At 41.8% G+C, this 14,614-nt stretch overlaps 1 protein-coding gene across 25 annotated transcripts in view; it reads right to left on the bottom strand.

Annotated features, from left to right (window-relative positions):
- Positions 1-14,614, bottom strand: part of SCML4 (Scm polycomb group protein like 4) — a 105,415-nt gene that overhangs the window by 45,623 nt on the left and 45,178 nt on the right. For 17 of the 25 annotated variants that reach the window (XM_069598204.1, XM_069598211.1, XM_069598202.1 and 14 more), the window contains one exon: positions 14,262-14,476. The exons of the other annotated variants lie outside the window; for them this stretch is intronic. In XM_069598204.1, coding sequence (XP_069454305.1) covers positions 14,262-14,476 — 215 coding nt within the window. The remainder of the gene's footprint in view (positions 1-14,261; positions 14,477-14,614) is intronic. 25 annotated transcript variants of the gene reach the window in all.

The raw sequence follows: 14,614 nt of genomic DNA, 5'->3' as shown, positions 1-14,614 counted from the left end.
GGCCTCTTTCTTGGCAACATAAGACTGGAAGAAGATTTGCTGCCCAGGACGCCTTGCTCTGACATACAAGAGCTAACCCTTGGCCTTCAAAGCCAACAGTGCCATACAGATGCTGTCAGCTTTGGCACCTTTACCTGAAATTCAAAACCATAATCAAATGGGTGTGGCGATTCCTCATCCAGGGCTTGGTTGCCAGTGGCTGTGCTTTGCTGTGTTAAAGTATAGTGTAAGGATGAAGAAGAAGGGTAGAGGCGGCCCCTGCCAGCTGGAGCCTCCACTGAAGGGGCTGGGGAATCTGGGAGCGGCTCATCTTTCCTTTCCATTCACAGATCCAAAGTAAGGGCCTGGAGTGTTTCTTGTTCCCACTGTCTTCAGCGGAAGACCTTCTCTAAGACATTTGCTATAGAAAATCACTGACAACAGCTGGGAAGGGATTCGCTTACACACTGAGATGTGTGGCCAGAGCATGCTACGGGAGAAGAGGTCAGAGTGAAAAATTCAACTATTTTTCTAGAAATACGCAAGTGTGGCAGAAACAGATGTACTAACTAAACAGTATGTGTTAGGTTGACAGCAAGAGGTGGGTAAATGAAGGATATGCAATGTGATTTGGGGAGTATACACACGTGTAGAGGCTTCCTTGGTGACTCAGATAGTAAAGAATCTGCCCACAGTGCAGGAAACCCGGCTTCGATCCCTGGGTCAGGAAGGGATCGCCTGGAGAAAGGGATGGCAACCCACTCCATATTCTTACCTGGAGAATTACGTGGACAGAGGAGTCTGACGAGCTATAGTCCACGGGGTTGCAAACAGGTGGACATGACTGAGCGACTAACACTGCATATCAGCAGACGATGAAACGACAGAGCAAAACTGGAAAAAGTTCAGGCACTTCCCTGGTGGTCCAGTGGTTAAGAATTCACCTGCCAATGCTGGGTACATGGGTTGGATCCCTGGCCTGGGAAGGTCCCACATGCCGTGGGGCAACTAACTGAAGTAACTACTGAAGGCCGTGCCCTCTGGAGCTTGTGCTCTGCCAACAAGAGAAGGCACCACAATGAGGAGCCCATGCACCGCAACCAGAGTGTACCCACCCCCCGCTCGCCACAGTGAGAGAGAGCCCGCACACAGCAAAGAAGACCCGGCACAGCCAAAAATAATGACGTCCAGGTAGCAGTGGGCACATGCAGGGGGGCACTAGCTTTTGGATCTCGGTTCAAAACCCAACTCAGTCACTCATTAACGCTGTGCTAAGTCTTGTTACTCAGCCTTTTCTTATCTGTAAGGTAAGGATGATACCTTCTCACAAGGATGTGGTAAGAATGAAGTATAAACATTTAGTACAGGGCTAGTGCAAAGTGAGAACTCGTCAAACATATATTATCATTATTGCTGCTGGCATTATACTTTTATTATTAGAAATTCCAGAAATACAAATGAGTTCCAAGTTTCCTGTTCCTGTAGCCACAGCAGGAAAGGGAATTGTCCATCTTCCTCCTAGGACCTATCTACATTTTCTACACCTATCCACTTGGGACCATATCTCCCCAGTCTTTGAAGACCCACCCTCTTACCTTACAACTTGCACATGATCCCCTTTAAGAAACATGTTCCCAACACATTTTGCAGTGGTCCCTAAGTATTGCTTAGGCAGGAGCTGCTCTTTCCAAGTTGCATTATTTAAGCTAAGTCTGAAAAGGGAAAAAAATTCATTCCATGAGGTAGTCATTCACTCAACAAATATTCATTGAGCACCTACTGTGTGCAGGGAACTGTTCTAGGTGCTGAGGATACAGCTATGAATGGGGAAGATAAGGTAATTGTTCTTGATGAGCTAATATCATAGCAGGAAGAAACAAGAAACACACAACAAAAATGTCACATTATGATAAGTACTACTCTCAGAGGTAAAACATGGTGATGTGATAAAAGGGAACCGGGTGACTGGGATAGGCTGATAAGAAAGTGACACCTATTTCAAGATCTGAATAACAAGAGGGAGCTTGGGGAAATAACTTTCCAAGCAGACAGAGTGGTCAGCGTAAACCTCCTAAAGCTTGGCTTTTTCAAAGTACAAGGAAGCCAGGGTGGCTGGAATTGTAAGCAGGGCAGAAGGATGTAAGATGAGGTTAGCCAGGTCATCAGGGCCCAATCATGAGGACTTTCTAGGTCAGTGCTGTAGACTGAATCCTGTCCCCTCAAGAAGACATGTTCAAGTCCTAAGCCCCAGTACCTGTGAATGGGGCTTGACTGGGAAATAGGGTCTTTGCAGATGTAATCAAGTTAAGATGAGGCCACACTGGGTTAGAGTAGGCCTTAATACCAATTTCTTGTGTCCTTATAAGAAGAGGGGAATCTGAACACAGACACACAGGTAGAATGCCATATGGCAATGGAGGCAGAGATCGGAGTGATAGGTCTACAATCAAGTGATAGGTCTACAATCAAGGAACACCAAGGATTGCAGGCAACCACTAGAAGCTCAGAAGAGTCAAGAACCTTCAGAACCACTAGAACCTTCAGAGAGAGCATGTTCCTGCCAGTGTCTTGATTTTGGACTTCTAGCCTCCAGAACTCCTGTTTCAAGCCACACAGTTTGTTATAGCAGCCTGAGTAAATAAATACAGTCAGATTAAAGAGTTTGGATTTTATTCTAAGAGGTATGGAAAGAATTAGAGCATTTTAAGCAGAGAAAGACACATCCTAGCTTTTATTTGATAAAGTTAAATATGGCTGCTATACAGAGAATAGATGGAGGGGTACAAAAATAGAGACAAGAACACCAGTGAGGAGGTTATCATATGGTGCAGGCAAGAGGCATAGGTGGCTGAACTAGGGTAAAAGTAGTGAAGACAAATAATTGGTTGGATTCAGGTGCATTTTGGAATTGAAATTAACGTGATGGGAGAGAGAACATGCAAAAGCAAAGATAACTTCCAGATTTATTGACATAAACTTTGTTTTGATGATATGTTTCTATTACATTAGTTTAAAATATTGGCATTTTACTTGTTGCAAATTTAGTTAACTTTGAGGAAGACTCACTTGTCTCTAAGATTCTAAATATTCCTCCTCTACTACTCAAGCAGTAAGCCTGCAAAATACCACACAACAGGTTCTATGTAGAACTTCTGGGAGAAGACATGAAAAGAAGCTGAGCATCCACGTTTCCTCATCTGGGAAACGGACACTGAGAACTGACTTGATTTCATGTTGCCCAGCAAACTGCAGCAGAGGGAAGAGAACACAGGCCTCAGAGAGGCTGGAGTTCTAATCCGGGTCCTGCCCCCAGTTCCTGCGGGACTCTGAGGAAACCACTCAAAACTTCTGGGCTTAATCTTCCAAATGAGGGTGCATGCCTGCCAAGTTGCTTCAGTTGTGTCCAACTCGTTGCGACCCTATGGACTGTAGCCTGTCAGACTCCTCTGTCCATGGGATTCTCCAGGCAAGAATTCTGGAGTGGATTGCCATGCCCTTCTCCAGGGGATCTTCCCAACGCAGGGATAGAACTTGCATCTCTTACGTCTCCTGCATTGGCAGGCAGGTTCTTTACCACTAGCACCACCTGGGAAGCCCTAAATGAGGACAGGGTTGTTGGACTGATTTATTTATTTTGGGCTGTACCACACAGCATGTGGGATCTTCGTTCTCCTGACCAGAGATTGAACTCATGCCCCCTGCAGTGGAAGCACGGAGTCTTAACCACTGGATTTCCAGGGAAGTCCGGGTTGTTGGTTTCTAAGTTCTCTTTCAACTCATAATGTTATTTATGTACCTTGCATTAGACCACTTTTGAAAACAAAGAGTTTGAGATAAAACCAGTGTCAGTGCCATATTTTGAATGTTGATTAGAAGAAATGTGACATTCTAAATTTCTTTGGAGCTTTGCTTCTGGGAATATAGAAAACTATGTTATTTGGATCAACTGGAAAACAACTACCAACAGTGGATAAAATATAAAATTAGTAAAAGTAGGAGGGGCTAACAATATATAATATAAAGAATAATTGGGCCCAAATACAGGTGAAATCTAGGCCTTGGAATTGCCATAGAGCTCAGGGTTCACCCAAAGGGTTAAAACCTCTGGATAAGGGTAAGCCAGCCATAAACGTGTCCTGTTTTACCACACCCACACCTGACTCTCAGGAAAGTTGCCTTGACACACGGGAGGGGGTGTGCAGAATCCCTGGGAAGATATTGCCACAAGCTAGAGCTCATATAGGTTTGCAGCCCAAATTCACAAGACTTGGGTCACCAAGAAAACTTTAGGCTGTGAAGTTAGTTTGAAAATTACCCAATCTGGCAATGCTCCCAGATTACCAGAAAAAACAAACTCAAATCATCACTGGAGAAAGGTCTCAAAGAAGTCTCCAAAATAATTTTTCAAAGTCAATGAATAACACAGCTCAAACACACAAGAAAGCAAGGAACCAAGCAAGAATGAGCAATAAAAACACACAGCAATCAAACTCTAGAAATACTTGAGATATTTCAATTATCAGACTGAGATCATAAAAGAAACCCTGATATTCTATATAAAGATATAAAAACAAGTTTGAAGATATGTCTGGAGAACAGAAAACTATAAAAATAACAGCCAAAACTGCAAAAGAACCGGATTGAACTTCTATACAATAACTAAAATTAAAAACTAAATAAACAGACCTAACAGAATACTAAACATAGCTTCCAGGTGACTCACGGGGAAAACTCCACCCGCCAAGCAGTAGACATGGTTTCAATCTGTGGGTCGGGAAGATCCCTTGGAGAAGGAAATGACAACCTGTTGCAGTATTCTTGCCCAGGAAACCCCATGGATAGAGGAGTCTGGTGGGATATAGTCCATGGGGTCACAAAGAGTTGGACATGGCTTAGCAACTAAACAACAACAACAAATATAGCTAAAGAATGAATTAGTGAGCCAGAAGATATGTCAGAAGAAATTCATTAAAAAGTAGATAAATGCATAAAACCTATGGAAGGAAGGTTAACAGACAAGGCAAATATAGACATTTTAATGTTAGAGTTTCAGAAAGAATGGAACAGAAGTTACATTTGAAAAGAAAATGGCTTAGAATTTTCCAGAGCTGATGAAAATTCTAATACACAGATTCACGAAGTCCAACAAATTCTAAACATGATAAATAAAAAAGAAATCCACAGGTAGACACAACAGAGTAGTGTCCATATTTTTTCTGGGTCTGACTGTAGATTTCCGGGTTTTTATTTCCTTGCAGCACATTGAAGATATTATTCTGTTTATCTCCTGGGGTACATTGTTGTAAAGAATGTATCCATCAGCTATTCATCTGACTTACTGGAGCATTCCCTCAAATAAGGTTTTGTATTTTTAAGCTAATTTTTTAAAGATTTTTTTTTTCTGCAATATTCTACAGTTTCATTCTGTTGTGTCTACCTATGGACACAACATAGTCAGGTGGATAGTCAGATGGATACATTCTTCACAACAATGTACCCCAGGAGATAAACAGAATAATATCTTCAATGTGCTGCAAGGAAATAAAAACCTAGAAATCTACAATCAGACCCAGAAAAAATATTTTTTTTCCAAAAGTGAAGATGAACTAAAGGTAATTTTAGATAACAGAAGCTAAGAGAATTCCTCACTAGAGGATCTATAAAAGAGACTTCTAAAAGATCTACTGCAGGCAAATGGAAAGTGATTTTGGGTAGGATGTATGATATGTAAGAAGGAATGAAGAATTTTTGAGTGGTAAGTAAGCAAGTGATTATAAATGAAAATGACTCTACAAAACAAAAATTATTGTTTTAAGGGGATTAAGAAACAAAAAATAATTAAGATGTATGTTGACAATAATATTCAAATATGGTGATAAATCAAGTTAAAAGTATTCTAAGGTCCTTGTATTATCTGGGAAGAAGCAAATGTAATATCAACTTTAGAAAACTCTAATATGTAAGCATGCTGTAATTTCTAGAGCAATCAGTAATCTACTAGAAAACACAGTGCTTAAACTTCAAGGAGTAGAAAAGAAAGAATTATATACTTAAAAATCCAAAAGAAGAAAGGAAGACAGGCAAAAGGAACACAGAATGAGTGGGATGAATAGAATACACAAAATATCAATTTAAACCCCAAATTTTCAAGAATTACTTTAAATATAAATGGACTAAATGTCTAGTTAAAAGATAAAGATGATTACACTGAACGCTATGGATTAAAATGTGTCTCGCCACAAAAGATGTTAGAGTCCTAACCCCCAGCACCTGTGAATGTGATCTTATTGGGAAATAGGGTCTTTGCAGATGAGCAAGTTAAGATGAGCTCATTAGATTGGGCCCTAATTTAGTATGACTGTGTCCTTATAAAAGGGGGAAATTCGGGCACAGAGACAAACATGCACAGAGGGAAGACAGTCCACAGCCAAAGAACACCCGAGGCCCCCAGGAGCTAGGAGAGAGACCTGCAAAAGGTCCTCCCTACCAGCCCTCGGGAAGAACAAACCTGGCCTACCCTGATCGGATTTCCAGCCTGCAAAACAGTGAGTCAATAAGTTTCTACTGTTCCATCAACAAACGAATAGATAAAGAAGATGTGGTGCCCAATGAAATATTATTCAGATTAAAACAATGCCTTTTGCAGCAACACGGATGAACCTAGAGATTATCATACTAAGTGAAGTAAGTCAGACAGAGAAAGACAATATATACATATATTCTACCCAGGGATTGAACCAGGGTTTCCTTTGTCTCCTGCACTGCAGGCATATTCTTTACCTGCTGAGCCTTCTGGAGGAGGAAATGGCAATCGACTCCAGGATTGCTGCCTGAAAAATCCCATGGACAGAGTAGCCTGGTGGGTTACAGTCCAAAAGAGTCACAAAGAGTTGGATATGACTAAGCGACTAAGCACAACAACAACATTATAACATAATGTTGTTATATATAATATCATATATACAATTACAATATATATGCTATTATATAATATTATAACTATATTATATAATGTAGAATAAATATTTTCTTATATATGAAAGAATACATATATATGTCACTGATTCAGTTTGCTGTATACCTGAAACTAACACAACATTGTAAATCAACTATATTTCAATTTAAAAAAAATTTTCGTAAAATTTTGTATTTTTTAAGTCACCCAGTTTGTTGTATTTTGTTATAGGAGCCCTAGGAAACTAATATACTAGGTTCTATTTTTTTTAATCATGTTTTCCCTCCCTTCACTTTTTAATCATGTTTTCCTCTCTCACTCCTTTGGAGGATAGCTTTGTCCACGTCCCTGCCCATAGCTTTCCCTGGGGACACATTGCTCATTTAGGTTCGCTCTATTTCTTTACACAAAACTCCCTCAGGGTTCTGCAGCGATGCAGGAAGCGGGGTTGGGGAAAACTGAATGCCTCACCGTGTTTAACCTCAGACTTCAGTCTAGAAAAACTTGCCTGTTGGAAACGCAAATCAGCTCCAACAACAAGAAGTTTGTGGCCAATGACCTAATTCCATTCCGAGGAGTCAGTCTGTCTGAGTCTACCCACACCTTTTTCTCCTTTCCCTTGGGAGAGATTAAACATGCAAGGGATGGAGGGGCCAGTATCCTTTGACCTTGGGACCTGCTTTGGCAATATGCCCCTCAGTCAAATCTGAGATCCCAGTTAACCAATCTTTGCACAAACTTCTCAAGGAAAATAAAATTACCTCAATACGATATACTGCCTGCATAACAATGAAGACAGAAGAGGATGCTCAGAGATGGGAGGGTAATGGTCTAGTCTCTTGTGCTTTCCAGGGGAGCAAATGGGATGGGAATAACATGAGGATGCTGGAACTTTCTCCCACCAACTCTGTGTTGGGTTTAGACTCTCCTCTGGGCCCATAGAGGTAGTGAAACTGGTGAAGTGCAACAGGGTGGGCGGAGGTGGGGGGACATTGTGGTGCTACTATTCTGTCTGGGTGGGACTGAAGAGAATGACTTAAATTCCTCCTGACAGAGGGGATCTGGAGAGGAGACAATGAAGCCAGTACTCCATGAGTTATCAGGAGACAGAAGGAAGAAACAGGAAAACAAAAATAACCGTCACTGGCTAAAGTGGAATTCAGAAAAACAGATCCATTCATGTGAAATAGTTAATGGAGTGTCCACTCTGTCCTGTGACCCCAACAACCTTTAGTAGAGACCGCACACTTCAAGGAATGTAAATTGCTATGACTGAGTTTCTTACAGAAACGGGGGAGGCAGCTAAGTTCTATGCATCAGCAGGCACAGGGTCAGCCCTGCAGATAAAAGAGGGGGGACATGGAACATGCAGTTATAGGCATTCTGTGCATAGCAGAGCTCAGAGCAGTGGTGAGATGGAGCAGCTTATATCAGTTCACAAGATATGATTGTTAAATTTTCAGGAATATTGCAAGTTGTTCACAATGTCTGTGTTTAAACCCAGCAATTATTAAAAACTGAAGTGCATGTACTTACAGAGTACTAATTAAATAAAATATATTGGAAAAAAGGCAACAAGACACTCAAAACTCACCACTTTCTAATTATTTTACTGCTGTATCTGTGTGGAAATACAGTTACAGGAGTGACATTGCAGCATCCTTTACCAGCTCCACGTTCTGGAACATTACATTTTTGCCTTGAAATTGGCCATGTTGGGAACATTTACACCTTGGAAATGGGCAAATAGGGCTGGATTTACTGTTTTGTTGACTCACAGGTTTAAGAAAGTAATGGAGAAAATACTTAAAATGCAAATTAAACTTAAAGTGTGCCCTGTCTGTAGCCATTACACAGTGTACAGCATGAAAACAAACACCTTTTGTTTTCACCAACTGGTATCCAATTCAGCAAAGTCAATCACATCCTTGACAAATGAGTGAAACTTAAACACACAGCTTCATTGTTTACATTTCTATTACTCCTCAAAATAAGCGAAAATACCAACTAACATTCATTTCTGAGTTACACTCAAAATGCTGATCAGAAAACATTCACCAGGTACTGCTGCCCCTGACCCACTGCTGAGCCTCACCTCTGATCACTGCTCAGCCCTAGGGCGGGGGTGGAGATGTCACAGAAAAACCACAGGAGAGACGGTCCCTGCCCTAGGTGCTGCACACTGTTCAGCCCAAGGGAATGGCCCCTGCCTTGTGCCCATGTAGTCATTTCTCTCATGGCCACAGGTGTACATCATACACACCATCAGCAGGTGAGGGACAGGAAGTAGGCACAGCAGGAGTTAGATGTTGAGTATTCCCTTCTATACTATTAGACTACATTTAGTGTTCATAACTATTACTCTCAAGGCAATACAAGATCTGGATAATCAAAGAAGTACTGAAACCCATTCAGCGTTTACAACGAAAACACATTTTAGAAAAAGGCTTTAAAGAATTTTGTTGAAATAAAATAAACAAAATCCTTTCTACTTTCAGCTTGAGCATTCTCTTAACTGAGATTTCTGGGAATTTGACATCCTTGTTACAGTGTCAAGAACACACACTTTTTCAGTGGGGAAAAGGATGACAATAAAAAAGGAGGAAAAAAACCAAATGTTGCACTTACCCATGTTCTTTAGAAAATTACTTTCTTTATAATTTTCCAGTTAATGGAAGACTGTCCTTTAAATTCTTAGCAGAGATTGCTAGTTCTTCCCAAATGTCCATGCCCCTTTCTTCATTAATTAATGAGATCCCTGAATTTTAGCTCATCACCTTGTCACTCAGCACTACATTTTGTCACCGCCTGTGGAGCTAAGTGTGGCCAAGTGACACAGTGAGTTCTGGCCAGTGAGTTCAAGCGTAAGGGTCGTATGCAATTCTGAAGCTTTCATCCTTAAAGAGGAACAGTGTGCCCTCCGCTACCTCTGTCCCCATTCTGCTGGCTGGACTAGTCGGCTTGTGCAACCTGGAGGAGCATGAAGTAGAGACTGTGTCTTAGGATAGCACGGCTATGGTCGCCACAGTCCTGCGACCCCATGGACTGTAGCCCACCTGGCTCCCCTGTCCATGGGATTTTCCAGGCAAGAACACTGGAGTGGGTTGCTGTGCACTCCTTCAGAGGATCTTCCTGAACCAGGAATCAAACCCACGTCTATTACATCTCTTGCATTGGCAGGTAGGTTCTTTACCTCTAAGCACCACTTGGGAAGCCCATTAGGATAGCAAAGCAACAGTATAACAGAAGCCTGGGTCCGCAACACCGAGGAAACATCAGATCAGCCCCAGATGGCCTTCCCAGACAGTAACATGAGAGAGAAATTAGTTTCTACCATCCTTAAGCCACTGTGCTTCAGTCTTTGTTACAGCAGCTGAATTTGTTTTTAATATTTCGGGGATGATGTTCTTTCTACATGCTACACTTTTCTCAGCTTGTTAAACAGAACAAAGTAATCTACTCTTTTTTGAATCAGGAAACATAATATTATTCTGAACAATAATGCAAAAAGATTACTGAGGGTCTAGAGTGCTCCTGACCTGACAGTTATGTGGCCTCAGACTGCAAGGCGTAGTTAATTCATACTTAATTCCTACCACTTTTCTGACTCCTCTCACTATTGAACTATCAAGGATATACAAGAAATACATATAAATATATATAGTGCTTAGGCTCAGAGACTCAAATGTAGAAAGTGTTCAGTGTTACTTATGACTATTATAGCTATTAGTATTGATTATTATTATTGTGTATTGGGGATAAATGGCTATCTTAAAAATCCATCACTTTTTCTCCTGCTTAAATTATAAAGACACAGAAGCTGAAAATTCTGCTATGTGGAACCATTATAATCAGCTATGTTTACAGAATGGAAGCTAGGATTTGTCCCTGGAGCAGACCCTCTCTCTTTATCTTTTTAAAAAGACCTCGATGGTCTCCTTAGTCATGAAATGTAAGGAAAGCCTACCTGTCGGCCTTGGGGAGTCTCTGAGCCGACAACCTAAATCAACAGCAGATTCTTCAAACTGAGGTGTAAATGTTCTATTTGATAATGAGGAAGGTTGTTTTCATGGCTCTTAAGGAGAAATTATGATGTTAAGAGGTTTTTCCTTCCTTTGACGGAGATGAGAAGGGGGCAATAAGGCCATAAAATGATGCTCTCACAGTAGTGAGCATGCCCCAGCAAAGCGGCTGCAGGCCAAGGCCAAGAGACATAGCCAGATGGGCCCTGGGACGAGGGCTGACCCATGAACTCTGGAGCACTAACATCTGACCGCTAGTTAGACTCTTCCTTTTCTGCCTGTAATTTACTCATGTTATTCTCAAGACACAGAGAGAAGGTTAAATGTCACAGCCTGTGTTCAGCTGTGCTTGAGTCTCAAGGGAGAGGCTTGTCCTCATACTTGGACCTGAGAGATTTTCCATGTCTGCTGGGACACAGAGGTGGTTGACTGAGCCGCTTGGGACAGCACTAGGCAGGAAGTGGCAAATGTCAGTGAATACAAACCGGTGATACAGTCGCTACAACAAGGCCTCCTCAGACTCTCCTGGGGAAGAGCCTGTCAAAGGCTCAACAATTGTCATCTTATGATAATATTGCTAACATAAATATATCATGATAATGTACTGATATAATAAAAGTTATATTATTTATTATTTTATAGCATTGATAATATTATTGTTCTAAATTATTAATATGAAATCATATAATTATACTTTCAGTATCCAGCTGTGTATGCTATCTTCCCCAAATATCTTCCCCTTTAAATCGAAGGCTATTAAACTGTGATAATCAAGCTTGTAAGAAATATGTCTACAACAAAGGTAAATAGACTCTGAGGGAGGGTTTGGAAGCATTTTCTTAGTAATAAAGTACAAGATCTTTAAGGGTAGACCAAGTAATATCTTATTTCACTTGCTCAGGAGTTTTTATTTTTAACAACTCTGGCTCCCCAACTGTATCCCAGATAGTTAAAATCGCCAAAATGAGTGGCCATTCGGTAACTGAAATCAAACCGTACAGTTTCCTTGTTGAATTCTCCACAATTAAAACCATTTTGTTAATGGTAAAATGGGGCTTCAGGGTCGAAGAAATTGCCAAAATAAAATCAGAGAGACTTAACAGGTTGCTAACTTTATTTTGCCAAGTAAGGGCATTATTTTTTTAAGATTACCAAACCCTTGCAACATACGGCACTTTATAAACTTTTAACAACAAAATAGCAAGAAGCAGATATTTCAGAATAAAAGATGTTCCTTTAGTCTGTGAGGATTTTTAGATATTTTTCTCCTGTCACCATCAACGGGTCAGGACTTCATGCAGACTGGCACCTGGTTTGGAGCTGTTTTTCTAGAACATGAAGCCCATGGCGTGGGGAGCTATCTGGGAGCTGCTGGCCTGAAATAATTCCCACAATTCCTTCAAACATATGGGAGATGGACTAAAGGAAGAGCAGTGGCCTGTTATCCCCCAAAAAGAGATCTTATGAGGCATGGGAGATTTTATGAGACTTCCCTGGTGGCTCAGACAGTAAAGCGTCTACAATGCGGGAGACCCAGGTTCGATCCCTGGGTCGGGAAGATCCCCTGGAGAAGGAAATGGCAATCTACTCCAGTACTACTGCCTGGAAAATCCCATAGACAGAGGAGCCTGGTAGGCTACAGTCCATGGGGTCGCTGAGAGTCGGACATGCCTGAGCGACTTCACTTCACTTCACTTCATGAGGCATGGGAGTCAGATTCACCTGCTGTGTATCAGCTAAGTGTCCCCAAAACTTTCTTCCTGCTTTGAGTTGTCCCTGAGCATTGGGAGCACTGAAAACTGCCCTTTTCAAGATACAGGAAACCTGCAAAGTTGGGCTCATTCCACGGAGTGAATTTCCATTTTTCCTGGCCGCGTAAATGCTGTGTCTGTCGGTAATTTTCATTCTTGGGTCACAGCTCCCAGGGGAGCCGGAGAAAGGGCAAATAGGAGAGAAACGTTTTCTGTGTGTTTCTTCAGTTCCTAGATTCCCTCCCTGGGTCTAGCATGCAGAAGGGCTGCCCTGCTCCAGCCCTCCAGGTGCCATTCCCAGACCCCAGCAACTGTACAGGTAGCTGAGCAAAGAGACCTGCCCTGGGCCAGCTTCAGAGACACAGTTCTGGAACCGGTGTGTTCATGAGAAAAAGGAAGCTTTCTTTGTTAGGAAAAGAACCAGTGATGGAAGACTTTGCTGCAAGAGCTGGCCGAGTAAAAGCTTCTTTTACTAAAACCAGTGACCCCAAAAAAACTTTGAGTCACCTTCCCCCTACCCCACTGCATCTATTTCCCAGCAGTTGGAAGAACTATGGAGAGCCAAAGGGACAGAGGTTGAATTCATGACCGATCCTTCTGGAAGCTTTGTCTTTCTGCTGACCAGAAATAATTTCCATACATTTTCCTAAATATATGAGAGTTAATTGCCAATTTGCATCTTGGTTTGAGTGTTCAGATCTCAAGATGGAAACATAAGCCCTTTATTTCAAGAAAAATAGACAAAGGAAAATGTCTGAAGCTCATTTTCTAATGCCCAAAAGGCTCATGGAAAACAACTCAGTGGTCTTTCTTCTCTAGCAGACTCTTCACAAACATCTTGGAGGAGAAGCACTCCCTCGGGTTTGAGTTGTTTTATGTGATTTCAGTTACATCAGAGAATTTATTCTCCACCCCCTCCAGCCTAGCCAAATCATTAATTCTTGAAAGAGTAACAGGATTTTCATTTCGCTTGATGTGCCTCCTTGTAGCCAAACTTGACGTCAGCACCTTTTGTAAGCAGGAAACTATGAATTAACACCCTGCATTTTCATGATGAGTCCCCTTATTGAGGCTCTGTTAGGGAAAATTCTTCACATCCTTTGACACTGCTCACATTATTAATTTAAATGTCTCAGGAACATCATCTGCTTCTACTAAAATTAATGACAAATCAGTTCTGGAAAGTGGCTTCCAGAGCCGCCCTCATAAGAACAGTCAGGGGAAAGCTCAGTGTCTGAAATGCTAATTGAGATGCGAAGCTTAATAACGTGTGTTTAACTATGACCCTAAAATCTGCTCGCCTTACAACTTTCCCCATCTGGTGTGATTTGCTTTCTCTACTTGTAAAAATGCGCACGACAGCAACAGCATGTATTGTGTGCCATGTTGCAACAATGAAGCCTCGTCTGTCACATTCTTCACCAAGAGAAACTTATTTCTCACACTGTCTTTACCCAACTTCCAACCTTTCATTACACTTTGCATTGGAGGTCTGCCCAAGCACCACGCCCCGGCCCAATCCCACTTTGGAGAAAGGAGATGATGGAGCCATACCTTGTACCCGGGTTTCCGCCCTCTTTTCTTTGGGATCTTCACTGCTGGTAAAGAACCAGCTGAAGCAGAATAAATGTTATGAACTGCCATCTTCACAGGTGTCGAGTGAAGTGGGGGTCGGCCTCGCTTTCTCCCCTGGATCCTCTGAGACTGCATTTCTGCTGGTGCCAGTCTTACAGAAGGAAGTGACAAATCGCTCACAGGCAGAAGAGGTGCTAAGAATTAGTCCAGACACAAAGCAAAACAAAAACAGAAGTGTTTGTTTGGTTTGCAAGGCAAACATGGATCCGGTTTGGTGATTTTGGCCATACCTACCCCTAAGGGAGGGGAAGACCAAATAGGAGAGAGCCAGA

Source organism: Ovis canadensis, chromosome 8 (assembly GCF_042477335.2).
Source record: "Ovis canadensis isolate MfBH-ARS-UI-01 breed Bighorn chromosome 8, ARS-UI_OviCan_v2, whole genome shotgun sequence".
NCBI lineage: Eukaryota > Metazoa > Chordata > Mammalia > Artiodactyla > Bovidae > Ovis > Ovis canadensis.
The sequence above is the reverse complement of the archived record's forward strand: the minus strand, read 5'-3'. Positions and strand labels throughout refer to the sequence as shown.